This window comes from Aquarana catesbeiana, linkage group LG02 (assembly GCF_042186555.1).
Source record: "Aquarana catesbeiana isolate 2022-GZ linkage group LG02, ASM4218655v1, whole genome shotgun sequence".
NCBI classification, from domain to species: Eukaryota; Metazoa; Chordata; class Amphibia; order Anura; family Ranidae; genus Aquarana; species Aquarana catesbeiana.
Genome location: NC_133325.1, coordinates 381,812,321 through 381,831,360, shown reverse-complemented (window position 1 = coordinate 381,831,360; position 19,040 = coordinate 381,812,321). Strand labels below are relative to the sequence as shown.

At 40.2% G+C, this 19,040-nt stretch overlaps 1 protein-coding gene across 1 annotated transcript in view; it reads right to left on the bottom strand.

Moving 5' to 3' along the window:
- LOC141128078 (multidrug and toxin extrusion protein 2-like) overlaps positions 1 to 19,040 on the bottom strand; it is a 214,359-nt gene that overhangs the window by 23,852 nt on the left and 171,467 nt on the right. Inside the window, exons 11-14 of the mRNA XM_073615143.1 lie at positions 14,487 to 14,595; positions 8,137 to 8,212; positions 7,013 to 7,082; positions 2,373 to 2,505 (exon numbers count right to left, since the gene is read on the bottom strand). Coding sequence (XP_073471244.1) covers positions 2,373 to 2,505; positions 7,013 to 7,082; positions 8,137 to 8,212; positions 14,487 to 14,595 — 388 coding nt within the window. The remainder of the gene's footprint in view (positions 1 to 2,372; positions 2,506 to 7,012; positions 7,083 to 8,136; positions 8,213 to 14,486; positions 14,596 to 19,040) is intronic.

The following is a 19,040-nucleotide window of genomic DNA, read 5'->3' as shown; positions in this document are numbered from 1 at the left end:
CAAAAGTTTACATACCCTTGTGATTTTGGCCTGATAACATGCAAACAAGTTGACACAAAGGGGTTTGAATGGCTATTAAATGTAACCATCCTCACCTGTGATCTGTTTGTAATTAGTGTGTGTGTGTGTGTATAAAAGGTCATTGAGTTTCTGGACTCCCGACAGACCCTTGCATCTTTCATCCAGTGCTGCACTGACGTTTCTGGATTCTGAGTCATGGGGAAAGCAAAAGAATTGTCAAAGGATCTGCGGGAAAAGGTAGTTGAACTGTAAAAAACAGGAAAGGGATATAAAAAAGATATCCAAGGAATTGAGAATGCCAATCAGCAGTGTTCAAAATCTAATCAAGAAGTGGAAAATGAGAGGTTCTGTTGAAACCAAACCACGGTCAGGTAGACCAACTAAGGTTTCAGCCACAACTGCCAGGAAAATTGTTTGGGATGCAAGGAAAAAACCACAAATATCTTCAGTTGAAATACAGGACTCTCTGAAAACATGTGGTGTGGCTGTTTCAAGATGCACAATAAGGAGGCACTTGAAGAAAAATGGACTGCATGGTCGAGTTACCAGAAGAAAGCCATTACTACACAAATGCCACAAAGTATCCCACTTACAATACGCCAAACAACACAGAGACAAGCCTCAAACCTTCTGGCACAAAGTCATTTGGAGTGATGAGACCAAAATTGAGCTTTTTGACCACAACCATAAATGCTACATTTGTAGAAGAGTCAACAAGGCCTGATGATGATGATGAAAGGTACACCATTCCTACTGTGAAACACGGAGGTGGATCGCTGATGTTTTGGGGATGTGTGAGCTACAAAGGCACAGGAAATTTGGTCAAAATTGATGGCAAGATGAATGTGTTATGTTATCAAAAAATACTGGAGGAACATTTGCATTCATTAGCCAGGAAGCTGCGCATGGGACGTACTTGGACATTCCAACATTACAATGATCCAAAACACAAGGCCAAATTGACCTGTCATTGGCTACAGCAGAATAAAGGGAAGGTTCTGGAGTTGCCATCTCAGTCTCCTAACCTCAATATCATTGAGCCACTCTGGGGAGATCTCAAACATTGAGTTCATACAAGACAGCGCAAGAATTTACAGGAAGTGGAGGCTTTTTGCCAAGAGGAATGGGCAGCTTCACCATCTGAGAAGATAAAGAGCCTCATCCACAAATACCACAAAAGACTTCAAGCTGTCATTGATGTTAAAGGGGGCAATACACCGTATTAAGAACTGAGGTATGTAAACTTTTGATCAGGGTCATTTGGGTAGTTTCTGTTGTCAGTATGATTTAAAAAGAGTAAACACAGTTGATTGATTATAAATGGCTTCAGCCAAACACTAACCAAGAGTGAAAGAAAAAGTGTTATCATTCATAGTCTCTGAAAAATGGGCAAGAAATCATAAATTCTGCCAGGGTATGTAGACTTATAAGCACAACTGTATATAGCCCAGTGTTTCTCAACATTTTTCAGTCAAGGTACCCTTTAAAATGATTCACAATCTTGAGGCACCCCTTTCTAAAATGTAAAAAGCGAAATGAATACATTTACATTACGCAGCAATATCCACCTACGTAGGACACCCAAAGTCAGAGGTAATTTATTCTTCCAAATACACCTTTGCACACTGGTACTGACTAGTATTGCAATGTTTCTCTCTTTCACTCAGCTAATGTGACTGATGTAAAGGGACAGGGGAGGTTCAAACAAGGATGCTGTGTAGACTCCCAACATCCTCCTTATCAACCGGTGACACCATTGAATGTTGGGATGCCGGTGGCTAAAAGGTTGTAATGGTGCACAATGAAAACCTGTGGCTTTGGGTAACTATAAGGTAGGTTTGATCAGTAGGTTTTCAGTGATTTTGCCAAGGCACCCCTGAGGAAACCTGAAGGCACCCTGGTTGAAAAAGGCTGATATAGCCAATACTGTCTCACTATTTGATTGTTTATAGTATGCTGCCATCTTGTGGTCATCTGTTTTAATTATATGAACATTTTTGTAATTCCTCCCCTTTTGCATGATATAATTTCCTCCTTCCTTATTTGTGAATTCCTATAATATACAGTATTCCCACAAGATGGACATTGGGGCTGGTAAAATAAAATATTAATTTTGAACACTTTAAACACTGCAGTGCAGACATCTTTCGAATATTATTGTTTGCCTCACATTTCTAAATGCAGAGTTCAGCTGCAATTGTCTGCAGTGGTTGTCTCAGGCCAAACACAGAGGCTTCAAAAAGGGACAGGTCAATATTACAACAGTCAAATACAAACAATTCAGTGTAGGAAGATGGAAACATTTTATATGCATATATATTCCTGTCATATATGTAGTTAGTGATTCTTACCCATAACCCCAAGTTTTGTTAGAAACATCAGCGATAATCCAACTGGAATCCCAATGAGGTAATACCCAAAAACATTTGTAAAAGCACCAATTTTTTGTCTTCCTGTTCCTCTTAATATTCCACTGCAGGCTGTCTACAAGAGAATATTGAATGTTATGTATCCTATATATTTATCTTTCATAGGACCACTATGAAAATGTATGAACTGCAAAAACTGTGCAGCAACCTATAAATAAACAAATATTTTCTTGCACGGATTATCAAGTAAAAGACAAAAAAAGCTTTTCTTTCTCATCCATTGAGGGATTCATGAATTCAGAAATAGTTTGGTTATACTGCTGCTTATAAGAGGTTGTGACACCAACAAACAGAAATGAGGTAAACCAACAAGCTATCTCACTGACACCTTTCAATTACCTGCCACTGCTGGTTTTACCATGATGAGGACTGAGAGCTGATGTCATCTGGTCAGTGGAGTGACACTTCTGCTCCATGCTGTCTTGCATACCATTCAGTCTAAAGGACTAACCGTCCCACTGGGCCCCGTTGTGTTACAGCTGTGCGGATGCAAAACATCAGAGAGGACAGACTGCCACAGGTGACCTCAGACCATTCTCCACTAGTGGTTCTGGGGACATTTAATCTATATCCTCAGAGGAAATTGGCATCTGTAAGCTGGGACCCATATTTTCATAGGGTTGTTATCATCTGAGTCTTCCACAACTCCATTGGGTGAGCCAGGTCCTCCCCCATGTCCTCCTAAACCTAAATGCGGACGTAACAATTTTTAGCTGTTTTTGTTGGAGCACTCTGCCTGCAGAGACCCTAAATAAGCTTCAGCACCATCCCCTGCAGTGTCTGAGCCCAAAAATTTAAGCCTGTGGCCCCTGTCAGATTCAGAGTCTCAACAGTCCACCTCTATAGAGCTGTTTTTGAAGAGCTACAGTCTGCCACTGACTTCTATTTACAGGGGGTTGATCCAAACCTTATTGATGCAGTGGATATTGCCCTGCATCTGGGTTACTGCATTTCATGCAATACCATAAGGGCCAATTAAAAGGATTAAAAGTAAAAGGATTTTTTGCCCTGAAATTATCAAGCAGAAGGGGCGACTTCGATACTGTACTATTCCAGTGTGCAAAATAATGTTTTTTGGAACACTGGTGCCCAGGGGCTTGAACACTGAACTGAACTTGCAGGTGTTCCTGAAATCCTGAATATCAAAACCAGTACAACCTTGTTTTTTATCCCCACACAAAGAACACTACGTTATTGGGGGGAGATTTATACCTATACCTATATACAGTACATGTCTGAGCTGTATCTCCTTACCACCTATTCTATAACTAATGCACATCATATGCATATGTAAAGCGCTGCGTAAATTGACGGCGCTATATAAGTACCTGAAATAAATAAATAAAATAAATAAATATCAATCAAAATTTGTGCATGAAACATACTGGACAATTTAATGTATCTGTGTGAATATTAATATCTGTTTTTTGGGAAGCCATGTCATCTACTGGTTTTGGTCCACTGTATTTATCAAGTCCAAAGTCAGCGCAGCCCTCTACCAGGAAATTCTAGAGCACCTCATGCTTCCCTCTGCTGACCGGCTTTATAGAGATGCTGATTTCATTTTCCAGCAGGACTACCCTCACTGCCAAAAGTACCAATACCTGGTTTAATGATCGTGGTATCACTCTGCTTGATTGGCCAGCAAACTCACCTGACCTAAACCCCATAGAGAATATGTGGGGTATTGTCAAGAGGAAGATGAGAGCACCAGACGCAACAATGCAGACGAGCTGAAAGCCGCTATCAAAGCAACCTTCCATAACACCTCAGCAGTGCCACAGGCTGATTGCCTCCATGCCACACCACATTGATGCAGTAATTCATGCAAAAGGAGCCCCGACCAAGTATTGAGTGCATATTATACTGTACATGGACATACTTTTCAGTAAGTCAACATTTCTGTATTTAAAATCCTCTTTTTTATTGATCTTATGTAATATTCAAATTTTCTGAGATACTGAATTTTGGGGTTTCACTAGCTGTAAGCCGTAATCATCAAAATTAAAAAAAAAGAAATGCTTGAAATATATCACTCTCTGTGTAACACATCTATATAGAATATGAGTTTCACATTTGAATTGAATTACTGAAATAAATGAACTTTTTTTCTCTAATATTCTAATTTTTTGAGATGCACCTGTAAATCAATGAAAGCTGACCATTGTAAACACCCCTGTCATTGTTATGGTCATGGTTTGTCGCAACCTCCTAACTGATACTTTGTCTATACAGGTTGATCAATTAAAGTAGATTGAAAAATAACAGATTTACTGGCTGGATCACCAAGTAAAAATAAAGGAAAAAAAAGACTAAAAAAAACCAAACCTAATGCAGCCACTACATCTAAGAATTGGTGACTGCAATCTAATAGTTTTTTATTTTTGGGTTTAATACCACTTTAATCTTAGACCATGGATTACATGCCACTACTTTTGAGTGTTCGGACACTGGCAAAATATTGCGGGGAACGCCCTCTAATGCATACCACCTTATTGGGTACACTATGCTAGTAGCGGGTTGCCTTCAGAACTGCTTTCATTCTTCATGGCATAGATTCAACAAGGTATTGGAAACATTCCTCAGAAATTTTGGTCCATATTGACATTATAGCATCACGCAGTTGCTGTCGATTTCAGCACATCCCAAAGGTGCTCTATTGGATTGAGATCTGGTGACTGGTGCGGCCATTGGAGTACAGTGGACTCATTGTCATGTTCAAGAAACCAGTTTGAGATGATTTGAGCTTTGTGACATGGTGCATTGTCCTGCTGGAAGTATGCATCAGAAGATGGGTACACTGTAGTCATAAAGGGATGGACATGGTCAGCAACAGTACTCAGGTAGGCCATGGCCTTTAGACAATGCTCAATTGGGGCCCAAAGTGTGCCAAGAAAATATCTCCCACACCATTACACCACCATCCTGAACTGTTGATACAAGGCTGGATGGATCCATGCTTTCATGTTGTTTACACCAAATTCTGACCCTACCATTAGAATGTCGCAGCTAAAATCGAGACTCATCATACCGGGCAACATTTTTCCAATCTTCTATTGTCAATTTTGGGGAGCCTGTGCGAATTGTAGCCTCAGTATCCTGTTCTTAGCTGACAGGAGTGGCACCCAGTGTGGTCTTCTGCTGCTGTAGCCCATCTACTTTAAGGTTCCATGTGTTGTGCATTCAGAGATGGTATTCTGCATACCTTGGTTGTAACGAGTGGTTATTTGAGTTACTGTTGCCTTTCTATCATCTCAAACCAGTCTGCCCATTCTCCTCTGACCTCTGACATTAACAAGGCATTTTCGTCCACACAACTGCCGTTCACTGGATATTTTCTCTTTTTTGGACCAGTCTCTGTAAATCCTAGAGATGGTTGTGCATGAAAATCCGACTAGACCAGCAGTTTTTGAAAAACTCAGACCAGCCTGTCTGGCACCAACAACCATGCCACAATCAAAGTCACTTAAATCCCCATTCTGATGCTGGTTTAAACTTTGTCATTGTGTTGCTGCCATGTGATTGGCTGATTAGCAATTTGTATTACCAAGCAATTAAACAGGTATATCTAATAAAGTGGCCAGTGATTGTATATGTACATATATACTCAAACACTCTGTGAGGCTTCAGTTTTTTGTCAGTGTCCTTAGGTGATGGACCACTTCTCCTGTAAGAGAACATTTTTATGTTTTAACATATTTTTTTCTTCCTAATCTTTGAATGACACTTCTGTCAAGATCTGAGTCTGCTTATTGCCTCATGGCTCACTAAATGTTTCTGGATTGTTACCGTCGATGTACATCTTCTTCTTGGACTGTGCATCAATGAGTCATATGCACTTTTAGTGATTTTCTCCCTAGTAGTTTTCTCATTTAACATTTAAATTTTGTGGTCCTTTCTTCACCTATCTGAAGTTCTCTCTTAGTGATGTGGTGCCTATAAGACTCCTAAATGCCTAAATGCACACATCCAGCTGACATTTGTTGTCAAAGATAATAGCTTTTCTGTGATCTTCTTAGTGTTTTCTGACTAAACTGGAGCCTCATGGAGTGGTTGGGATTATATGGATACATCAGGAGGCCTTACTTGCAAAGTTGTCCAATCACCTACAAGTCAAAATTCCAATTTTTTTCCACCCTGAGAGCAACTCTATGTGGTCACCCTTGCACACTGACAACATGGGTTCACTCATTTGACACTGGCACCATTCATAGTACACCATTGTATTTTTTTTGGAGAGGAGAGGTGGTGACATCACAATGCCCACCTTGTACAAGTAGAATGCCTTGTATTCACTAAAAAATACTAAGGCTTTCTATGAATGGTGTGAGTGCCAAGTGGGTGACCCCCACCCTGTGCTAAGTGTGCACAGGGGAAACCGCTTACATGCAACCAAAGTAGCACTTTGAATATCGCAGTTATCACTGTAGTATAACCAACTACTACAGTGAGTTTTAGCTTCCCAAGCGGCCGTATGTAATACAGATATTTCCTGGTGTTCAGATTTATTATTACCGGTACATTCATTTTTATACAATTGAACTTAATAATGAAATACTTACATTTATTCCGTCACACAGGTGCAGTGGAGCAAATAGGAGCATGATTTTTGAAAGCAAAGCAATAATCTCTCTGAATATAAAGACAAAAAAAATTAAATCACATAAGAATACTGTATATGATAAAACACTTACTATGACAGTATAATGTAAAAAAAATATGTTCTCCTGTTTTACGAATAATAGGACAAGTAAAAAAGAAAAGTAGCCATTTCATCTACTAATCGCTCACTTGTATATAAATTATCCATCTTAATATACCATGTATATTATTTACCCAGAAAAGTTGCATGTTTACCAGACTTTTCTGTAGTGATTGAAAAATGAAAAATGAGCTTTCTTTAGTGTTAGCAAATGGTAACTGGGGATTCTTCCATAAACTTGAACTTATTATTAAGTAAATATGTACTGATATCTATGTACTAATTTTGTCATTCTTTATTTTCAATTTTGGTCTTGTAGAGAGGTGAGAGGACCTTTTTGCAAGCTGACATGGCAGTAAGGCCTGTAAGGTCTTGCCAATAATGCAAGAAACTGGCGTTGGGAGGGTCAAGGCTTGGAACATATTGTGGGTTTGGAGGCATGAAGAAAGGGAAACTTTGGTTTACATTCTGAGAGAAAGCAGGTGTGGCTGGCCTAGGGTGAGGTTCCTGTTCTGTAAAGTTCTGCCCACCAGAAAGACCTGTCAAGTGACTGGAATGGTTACAGTACTGTCAGATGTGCTTTCCTGAAGGTTATCCCCATGTGAATGGCAAGTTGCTAAGTGCCAGTGCCCTTGCCTAGAGAACCTATGAGCCAAATAACATGAGGGGATTTCTAACATCTGGACCTCACTCACTATTATTTTCTGAAGTACCGTCTGCTTATATGCAAGAAACTGAGTGTCAAGGATTTGCAACCTAGCTCCGATGATGCATCCCAGTAAAAGCCTTCTTTGGCCATTCCTCCCCTTCTGTGCCATTATTGCACATGTTCTAATTCCCTATCATTAGCACAAGCCTCCCTTCCTGGTTCAAGGTGCTGATAATGCTGGAAACCAAATAAATTGTAACTGATTTCTAAAGTCCTTAGGAAAATATACTGGTCCTCTAAAAGAAGAAGAAATTGTTTATCTCCATATTACTCACCTATCGGTTGTAAACATAAAACCTATGACATTTCTCAGTGCAAGTGCAGTACTGCTGATCAATAAGCAACCAAATGCTGAAAAACAGGAAGTAAAAATTAGTCTGAAAATAGTTTAATGTTTGAAATGTCTAGTGTATGCTCACTAACACATCAAACAACAGTAACTGAATCAAAAGTGGTGTTCCAATATTGCATTGAATAATTGAAAACAGACTATTAATGTTTATCTATAGCCATATGTATATAGAGTAGAATAGGACCTTTATTACATTTTTCTTTAATTTTCTGACTAGGTCACACTAGGAAAATTTCCCTTCACTAACAAAGTCAGAGAAATGATCTCCAAAGTGAAGAGAAAAACCCTCTTATGCCGCGTACACACGATCAGAATTTCGGCCCGCAAAAGACCGATGAGATTTTTTCGTCAGAATTTCTGACCGTGTGTATGCTCCATTTGACTTTTGCTGGCCGAATTCCAGCCAGCAAAAAATTGAGAGCATGTTCTTAATTTTTCGGTTGGAAAAAGTTCCTATCCAAAAATGCGATCATCTGTGGCAATTCCAACTCGCAAAATTCCTACGCATGCTCGGAAACAATTCGAGGCATGCTTGGAAGCATTGAACATTTTCTCGGCTGCTCGTAGTGTTGTACGTCACCGCGTTCTTGACAGTCGTAAGTTCAGCGAACTTTTGCGTGGCTGTGTGTATGCAAGGCAAACTTGAGCAGAATCCCCTCGGAAAAGCCATCATATCTTTTTCCGACAAGAAGTCCAATCGTGTGTACGCGGCATTAGACACCTGACACTGACGTAGGTGTCCCTGTTGAAAGATCTCCCTTATATCCGGTTCCTGTGACAACTGAAAGCTTTTGGATTTCCTATAAATTCCTGACCCAGTAGAAATGGTTACCAGTGAAGCTAATACTTATCTCCTTGCAGAGACCCAAAGACGAAGCAGGAATGGCACAACTTGACATGTATCTATACTAATTGTCAACTAAGACACCTAAGTACATTAAGTTCATTTATGGTTCCTCACTCTGCAGAAGCAAATCTGGTAATAAAAATGAACCAACTAGTAATTTGCTTAGAGGCATGTTCACAACATTTACTTAGGGTACACATGCCTATTTTGAATCTGGCTAGCTCAGCTTAAAAAACAATCCTTTTACTCTGACCTCCCATGAGAATTTGTTTTTTGGGACAATCCGCATCGTCAACAATTTAAAGCGGTACTAAACCCCAAAACAAAAATGAATATATTGCAGCTTACCAATCCTTTTATGTGGTGGCTGCATTCATTTTCCTTTTTTTAGACTTTTTTCCTTATTTTCACCTGCTGATCCAGTCAGTAACATGCTTCCTGTCTTAGGGTGTCTGCATTCTGGATGAAGTAGTAAAGCAGACAACTTTGTACAGCAGCATTGTCAGTCTGGGGAAAGGGTAAGGGATTTAACTGGACTGTTTTTTTTTTTTTTCCTTATGTGAAAACAACCATTGTAGTTTTTTATTTTCATAATTTTTAATGTATTTTTTCAAAAATGGCCACATTCACTTTGTGTATTAAAGATAATTTTTTAATTTATTTTTGTATTTGCATCCTTTGAATGTAGGTAGCTGACTGATTTATGTGATTGTTGCCATTTAAAGGTTTTGGATATATTTTACCTCTGGCTTAGTTAGCATGGTTACTAGTACATTGTGTATAGTATATTAGGAAGAGTGTCACCCAGCTTGTTACCTTGAGGAAGTCATGTGTGCCAGGGATGTAACACATAGGGAAGAACTGGGCGACGTCACTTCCGGTCGGGAGCGAAAAGAACCTCAAGTGCGTGATTTTAATGTTGGTAACAAGTCTGTGACTCATATTCAATATGTGAGTGTGCTACATTGTGGTTATCATAAGACTCCTCTCCTCTATGAGCATAAATAGATGAACAGAAGGATGCCTATGATATAAAGGGGACCAGTTGGTGATTTAAATGGAACCTGGCTATCAGTATCTACTGGATTGTAGATATCACCAGATGATTGTATAAAGCATTTTCTGACCTGTATGTTTATATATGTCCACTGGTCAGTTGAGCAAGTATTCTTACTGGAAGTGGAGCACTTTCTCAGGGGAACACAGAGTAACCAAGATAGCAAGTATAACAAATTTGTGGCGGTGTTAAATTGTAAGCCTTGTTAACTTGCTGCACATTTTCACTGCCAAGTTGTACACTTCCAGAGCACTTGAAACACAAGTTCTAGTTGACACTTTTCCAATTTGTAACAAACTTGCGTGGCAAGTCTCTAGCAAGGGCAAAGTTGCAGTGGTCAGTCTACCGCAAGAGCTCTGCAAGTCTACAGCATGAAAATTCAGCCACGGTGACCCCTGTGGTGGGATGACTATTGCAAAACATAACTGAACATGAACTTGCAGCAGACTTGTAGAATGTTTGCAAAGAAAGGTGATCTAGAGTCATGCGATGCAGACTTTCTACAATTGTGCAACAAACTTGTGAAGCCTGGCAAGTCTAGCAATAGCTTAGCAAGTCATTTTCAAACTTGCAGCACAATTAATTGCTATCTGGGTATACAGTTGTGCTCATAAGTTTACATACCCTGGCAGAATTTATGATTTCTTGGCCATTTTTCAAAGAATATGAATGATAACACAAAAACTTTTCTTTCACTCATGGTTAGTGTTTGGCTGAAGCCATTTATTATCAATCCACTGAGTTTACTCTTTAAATCATAATAACAACAGAAACTAGCCAAATGACCCTGACCAAAAGTTTACATACCTCAGTTCTTAATACCGTGTATTGCCCCCTTTTACATCAATGGCAGCTTGAAGTCTTTTGTGGTATTTGTGGATGAGGCTCTTTATCTTCTCAGATGGTAAGACCCCTTTCACACCGAGGTGTTTTTCAGGCGCTACAGCACAAAAAAATATCGCCTGTAAAGCCCCTGAAAAAAGCCTCAACTGCAAACCCATTGTGAAAACACGAGTGCTTTCACACTGGGGCGCTGCTCTGGCAGAGCGTCATAAAAAGTCCTGCCAGCAGCTTCTTTGCTGCGGTGGAGGAGCAGCGAATATACCGCTCCTCCACCGCTCCTCCCCATCGAAAACAATGGAGCAACGCTGCTATACCGCCGGCAAAGCGCCGCTGCAGCGGTGTTTTGTGGGCAGATTTAACCCCTTTTCGGCCGCTAGCGGGGGGTTAAAACCGCCCGCTAGCGGGTGAATAGCACCACTAAAACTAAAAATAGCGCCGCTTTACTGCTGACACCCAGGGTGGCTCAGTGTGAAAGGGGCCTAAAGCTGCCCATTCCTCTTGGCAAAAAGCCTCCAGTTCCTGTAAATTATTAGGCTGTCTTGCATGAACTGCACGTTTGAGATCTCCCCAGAGTAGCTCAATGATATTGAGGTCAGGAGACTGAGATGGCCACTCCAGAACCTTCCCTTTATTCTGCTGTAGCCAATGACAGGTCGATTTGGCCTTGTGTTTTGGATCATTGTCATGTTGGAACGTCCAAGCACGTCCCATACGTAGCTTCCCGGCTGATGAATGCAAATGTTCCTCCAGTATTTTTTGATAACATACTGCATTCATCTTGCCATCAATTTTGACCAAATTTCCTGTGCCTTTGTAGCTCACACATCCCAAAACATAAGCGATCCACCTCCGTATTTCACAGTAGGAATAGTGTACCTTTCATTATAGGCCTTGTTGACTCCTCTCCAAATGTAGCATTTATGGTTGTGGCCAAAAAGCTAAATTTTGGTCTCATCACTCCAAATGACTTTGTGCCAGAAGGTTTGAGGCTTGTCTCTGTGCTGTTTGGCGTATTGTAAGCAGGATACTTTGTGGCATTTGCGTAGTAATGGCTTTCTTCTGGTGACTCGACCATGCAGCCCATCTTTCTTCAAGTGCCTCCTTATTGTGCATCTTGAAACAGCCACACCACATGTTTTCAGAGAGTCCTGTATTTCACCTGAAGTTATTTGTGGGTTTTTCTTTGCATCCCAAACAATTTTCCTGGCAGTTGCGGCTGAAATTTTAGTTGGTCTACCTAAACGTGGTTTGGGTTCAACAGAACCTCTCATTTTCCACTTCTTGATTAGAGTTTGAACACTGCTGATTGGCATTCTCAATTCCTTGGATATCTTTTTTATATCCCTTTCCTGTTTTATACAGTTCGACTACCTTTTTCTGCAGATCCTTTGACATATCTTTTGCTTTCTCCATAACTCAGAATCCAGAAACATCAGTGCAGCACTGGATGAAAGATGCAAGGGTCTGTCAGGAGTCCAGAAACTCATTGACCTTTTACACACACACACTAATTACAAGCAAACAGATCACAGGTGAGGATGGTTACATTTAATAGCCATTCAAACCCCCTTGTGTCAACTTGTGTGCATGCAATCAGGCCAAAATCACCAGGGTATGTAAACTTTTTATCAGGGTCATTTGGGTAGTTTCTGTTGCCATTATGATTTAAAAAGAGTAAACACAGTTGTTTGATAATAAATGGCTTCAGCCAAATACTAACCATGAGTGAAAGAAATGTTTTTGTGTTATCATTCATATTCTCTGAAAAATGGCCAACAAATTATAAATTCCACCAGGGTATGTAAACTTTTCAGCACAACTGTATATATTATGTCTCCTTTTATATTGGAGTATACTCTGTTTTATTTTGTACAGCAATAAAAAAAGATTGAACAGCTAAAACGCTGTTGTACTGGGCAGGTAGGTAGCGCTCTTTGTCCCCATTTCCAGCTCTACACTAATGCCTCGTACACACACGATCAGATTTTCCGACAACAAATGTTGGATGTGAGCTTGTTGGCGAAAAGTCCGACCGTGTGTATGCTCCATCGAACATTTGTTGCCAGACTTTCCACCAACAAATGTTGGCTAGCAGGTTCTCAAATTTTTCGCCAACAAATTTTTGTTGTCGGACTTTCCGATCGTGTGTACAGAAGTCCTTCGCACAAAAGTCCACGCTTGCTCGGAATCAAGTACGAGCCAGAAGCGCTCGGTCTTGTAAAACTAGCGTTCGTAATGGAGATATCACATGACTATTGAACTTCCTTTTTATCGGCTCGCCGTACGTCTTGTATGTCACTACGTTCGTAATTGTTGGCCAACATTTGTGTGACCGTGTGTATGCAAGACAAGTTGGAGCCAACAGCCTTCCAACAAAATTCCACGGTTTTGTTGTCAGAAAGTCCGATCATGTGTACGGGGCATTATGAATGCACCTCCATTTGCATTTATATCCATGAGGTGGTATATGGTATGGTGCCGTTATTTTTCTTAGTACAAGTATATATAAATACTAAAATATTAAACAAAAATCACAAAATACTATATCCACAAATTATCTGCTACTATCTCCAAATGTGACAATGTTGCATTTTTTTAGTATAAAAGTCCAAACAAGATAAAATAAAAAGAGTTTGTACAACCTGTATAAACATGCATCTTGAGTCACTGCTGTGTCGGCTAAAGTTCAAACATTGCCACACAAACAAAAGTAACCTTTAATATCACAGGATTATACAACTGTACCTCTAGTAATGGTATGTACCTTATCCAATGCAAAAAAATGCAGCAAAGGATCTTACCATCAAGGAACATAGGGGGGATGATTTCTACACACGTGCGGGACATCATTTCTCACAACCAGACCACAGTATGGTAGACATGCATATTTTAGTTCTTAACATGAACTTCAAAACTACTCTAGAAATTAAAACTTTGAACTAAAAATGACAATTCTATTTGACACAAAAGGGAATTGACTAAATGTGGACATTGGTTTTCTAAATCCTTATCCAACAGTTTTACTAACACCCCCCCCCCCCCCCAACATCTCTGTGACTTTTCCTCTCCCTGCCTTATCTTACTAAATATTCAAGATCAATTACCATCTCTGTGCACGTTAGTTTTTTCCTTAAAAGATTTAACATTCTACTGAGTTCCCTTTCACAATTGTGCGCTGCATATTCTGTACGGATTCCACACTGCATCAAAATCGCACCCCGTTCATGCGAACTACTGCGGGTGTGTGTGTTAAGTTAACGACACCCCAAATTCGGTTCACAAAACGCAATGCAATTTACAGAATTGGGTCGTATTGGGTTGAGTTTGCGATTCGACTCTAGTGCGGCCAAAAAATAAATCAGATATTTGCTTTTATTTCATTAAAAAAAAAAAAAAAAAAATCTTCTTTTCAACTACAGTATGTTCTTCAGTACAGAAAAATATACCGCATTCTACAGGGTACATATCTGCTTTTTTTTTTTTTTTTTTTTACTATGTAGCATTTCTTTAGAGTACAAAATCCTACCTGTGCAGTAAAGTACAACTTTACAAGACATTTTGGCTTGTTCAATGTTTCCCTCTCCTAAAGCAATTCCAACCCTGATATTGGCAGCCGTGCCAAAGCCAATTGGAAGCTGTGAAGGAAAATATAGTATGAATTAGAAATCTAGCCAAGACATTGCAATTGATGATCCTTTTATGCCTCGTTTCCACTGAGTGGAATGGCTCGGGTCGATACAGTTTGGAAGGGTTAGAATGGTCCGGCCTATTCAGATGAGTGTTTCCACTGCAAGTCGGACCGCCAGGGGCCATACGTGGGTTTAGAAAAAATGCCTAGCCTGGCGTCACACATCCGCCAATCAGTGGAATGTATTGTAGCTCCGCTCTAACCAAACCGTACCATTTTTTATGGCCCCACATCTGGAGCAGGACCAAGAATGGTGCGGTATGGTTCGGTTATATGGGCCGCTTTCATAATGGAAACACTCAAAATAGTGTACCGTACTGAACCAACCCGAACCGTTCCGCTCAGTGGAAACGAGGCATTAGTTTACCACCGTGGTAAAATTATGCATTTGCAGACATCACAGCTATTATCCTGTGGACACAATGAAAAAATGGGAGTATGAGAAAAAAAATACTTTTGAATTAAATTTATATATGTCTTTTAAATACCCCAAGGAGGGCTTGGGGATTGTTATAAATGACACTAGCTGTAATGTGCACAATTTGTTCCATTTAACTTTAAAACTACAGTGAGGGAAAAATGTATTTGATCCCCTGCTGATTTTGTACGTTTGCTCACTGACAAAGTAATGATCAGTCTATAATTTAAATGGTAAGTTTATTTTTAACAGGGAGAGACAGAATAACAACAAAAAATCCAGAAAAACACATTTCAAAAAAGTTATAAATTGATTTGCATTTTATTGAGTGTAATAAGTATTTGACTCCTTCACAAAACATGACTTAATACTAGGTGGCAAAACCCTTGTTGGCAATCACAGAGATCAGACGTTTCTTGTAGTTGGCCATCAGGTTTGCACACATCTCAGGAGGGATTTTGTCCCACTCCTCTTTGCAGATCCTCTCCAAGTCATTAAGGTTTTGAGGCTGATGTTTGGTAACTCGAACCTTCAGCTCCCTCCACCTATTTTCCATGGGATTAAGGTCTGGAGACTGGCTAGGCCACTCCGGGACCTTAATGTGTTTCTTCTTGAGCCACTCCTTTGTTACCTTGGCCATGTGTTTTGGGTCATTGTCATGCTGGAATACCAACCCATGACCCATTTTCAATGCCCTGGCTGAGGGAAGGAGGTTTTCACCCAAGATTTGATGATACATGGCCCTGTCCATCGTCCCTTTGATGCAGTGAATTTGACCTGTCCCCTTAGCAGAAAAACACCCCCAAAGCATAATGTTTCCACCTCCATGTTTGGTGAGATGGTGTTCTTGGGGTCATAGGCAGCATTCCTACTCCCCCAAACAAAGAGCTAGATTTTGGTCTTATCTGACCAAACACTTTCACCCAGTTCTCCTCTGAATCATTCAGATGTTCATTAGCAAACTTCAGACGGGCCTGTATATGTGCTTTCTTGAAAAGGGGGACCTTGTGGGTGCTGCACGATTTCAGTCCTTCAGGGTGTAGTGTGTTACCAATTGTTTTCTTGGTGACTATGGTCCCAGCTGCCTTGAGATCATTGACAAGATTCTACCGTGTAGTTCTGGACTGATTCCTCACCGTTCGCATGATCACTGAAACTCCACGAGGTGAGATCTTGCATGGAGCCCCAGACCGAGGGAGATTGACAGTTATTTTGTGTTTCTTCCATTTATGAATAATCGCACCAACTATTGTCACCCTCTCACCAAGCTGCTCGACGAAGGTCTTGTAGGCCATTCCTTGTGTAGGTCTACAATCTTGTCCCTGACATCCTTGGACAGCTCTTTGGTCTTGGCCATGGTGAAGAGATTGGAATCTGATTAATTGATTGCTTCTGCGGACATGTGTCTTTTATACAGGTAACAAGCTGAGATTAGGAGCACTTGCTGATTGATAGGGGATAAAAATACTTATTTCACTCAATAAAATGCAAATCAATTTATAACTTTTTTGAAATTAGTTTTTCTGGATATTTTTATTGTTATTATTCTGCCTCTCACTGTTAAAATAAACCTACAATTTAAATTATAGACTGATAATTTCTTTGTCAGTGGGCAAACATACACAATCAGCAGGGGATACTTTTTTCCCTCACTGAACATAGATCTTCGTTTTGTCTAAAAATTATTCTGAATTGCCAGATTGTAAAGACTTCTCTAATTCTGCCTATGTACTGTACAGTATTTATAAACTGGTAAATTGTAACTTTGTAATTGTAACCAGTAAGTGATTATTTTAAAGTTGCTAAATGAGCGGAAATGTGGCAAGCTGGGACTTGGATGTGCTTGTATGTCTGCTCATATACCTTGTACAATGCCCTGGTTGCCCGATATCAGAGAAGCTCTAACATGTAAAAAGGCTGCATTAGGACCTAGTGTTTGCTGTACATGGTATACATGGTACAGTTTTTTTTTCAACCAGCCAAAGGAAAGAACTGTAACAATTCCCCATCCACACAATCAAGGTAGATGTGGGAATTTTCCCCACTGTGCCATTGTATTGTGACAGTGGGCTCTTAGCCAAGCCTGTGAATGCAGGAAGAGAGAGGACAGAGGGGCTGCTGATGGGGACATCACTGGCTTGAGAATGGTGTCAGGTAAGTGTTTAGGGAGGCGGGGGGGGGGGGGGGGGCACAGAGAGTGGAAGGTTTTTTTACCTTAATGCATAAATGCATTAAAGTAAAAAATACTTTTCAGTTTTAGAACCATCTTAAGATCTGCATTTATCAGGTCCTAAAAGTTGGTTGCTTTTGCTTCTTTATCTCCCCTCCACTGGAATAATGAGTAAAGAAAGTTGTAAAGATTTTCATATACTATATAGCACCTCTTGCACCCCATTATTCCTGCATACACCCCTCTAGCACTTTTATATACCCACTCTTCATTAAACACACCCCTCTTTCACCCTGAAACATTCTATTTCCTTTACATGTTGTACATTCAAGTTTCACCCTCATAAATCTGGCTCACCCTCAGTCAGTCATGACTACCACACCCTACACTTTCAGAACCCAACCTTTGTTTTCCCCATCACCTATATGTAGCCAACCTGCCTTAAGCAGGAGTGTCTTTAAATTTAGTCTGCATTGCTGCAATCAGCCAATGCCAGTTATAGTCTGTGTCTTGTTCAGTTCTCCCTCCTGTCAGTAGGTGGTGCTGTAACCTCTGGTATTAGTGTGAGATCATACAGTAGGTCTGGATTTTGAAAACGTATGTATTTTCGCAGTCAAGCAATAGGAGTTTTCTTGCCAGTGGTGCATAATGGAAAAAGATATAAATATTTGCGGCTGGCTGATGCCAACTCTCTTCCCCCAGGCTCTGGCCTAGGGAGGGTGCAATTGCTGAAGCTGCTTTTTTAGGCCTGCCTGCCTAAAGGAGGCCTGCATATACTTAGGTCTGGAGCTGAGGTCTGTAACTGTTCCTTTCTGGGTACAAGATTGAGTCCCAGAGGAGAATCCTGCTGGAGGTGTCTGGGGCTTTTACAGTGGAACCTTGTGACTAGGAGCTGGTTGACTCTCTTGGCGAAATGTGGTTGCTATCGGTAACGTCTGCTAAATAAATCTAATACAGGAGTGTCTGTCTCAACCTAAAGGTCCTTTTTCCTCTGCAGTGATGGAGTTCTGTTTTAATCTACAGTATCTGCTCCCCTAACCCTCTCTTCTATGGACAGAGTGAGTAATAAATGCCTTCTTTGTTTCACCTAAAAGTGACTGGCATTCATCTGTTTACATGTCCCATTATTGCCTAAATGATCTACTCCTGAGGTGAAATGTCAGCCCAACCGTTCTCCTGAGGTGCCACCATGCCTCAGAGGGTCAGGATCAGGGAGGTGCTAAATATACCACCCATCTCCTGCACTTGTTTTTAACTGTCACTCCATTTTCATATCTACATTAATTCTACACATTCATCAAAGCCTCCTTGCTTCCATAAATGCAAAAAATATTTGTGGCCACTGTTTTGCAATGCTTCTCTCTGAACTTGATTTTTGCCGCAAAAAAGTATGTTTTATAAATATAAGCTTAAACAAACGAGATAAGGAAAAATCTTCAAAATGTCCCTTTTTTAACTCTCCTAGAAGACTTCCTCCTGGTAGCAGCATTTTTTCAGAAAAAACAGAAAGGTAGCGGTATATAGGGTGCTTCTGTATGATTTGAACCTCTAGATATCCTGGTTATTTGGGCCACCATCCAAGGGGACAATACATTTTAGTTCTGCTGGGACTTGCAGCCCCTTGTTTTTCCTCTCACTTTGTTGCTGCCTTATCCTATTGTTTTATTTGTTTTTTACACTGTTCCCAAAATTGCTGAAACTTTGGACTATATATTTGTTTTATTTCTGTGATATTTCTTCTATACTGCTCACTGATATTGTCTTACATTAAAGCGGAGTTCCACCCAAAAGTGGTACATCCGCT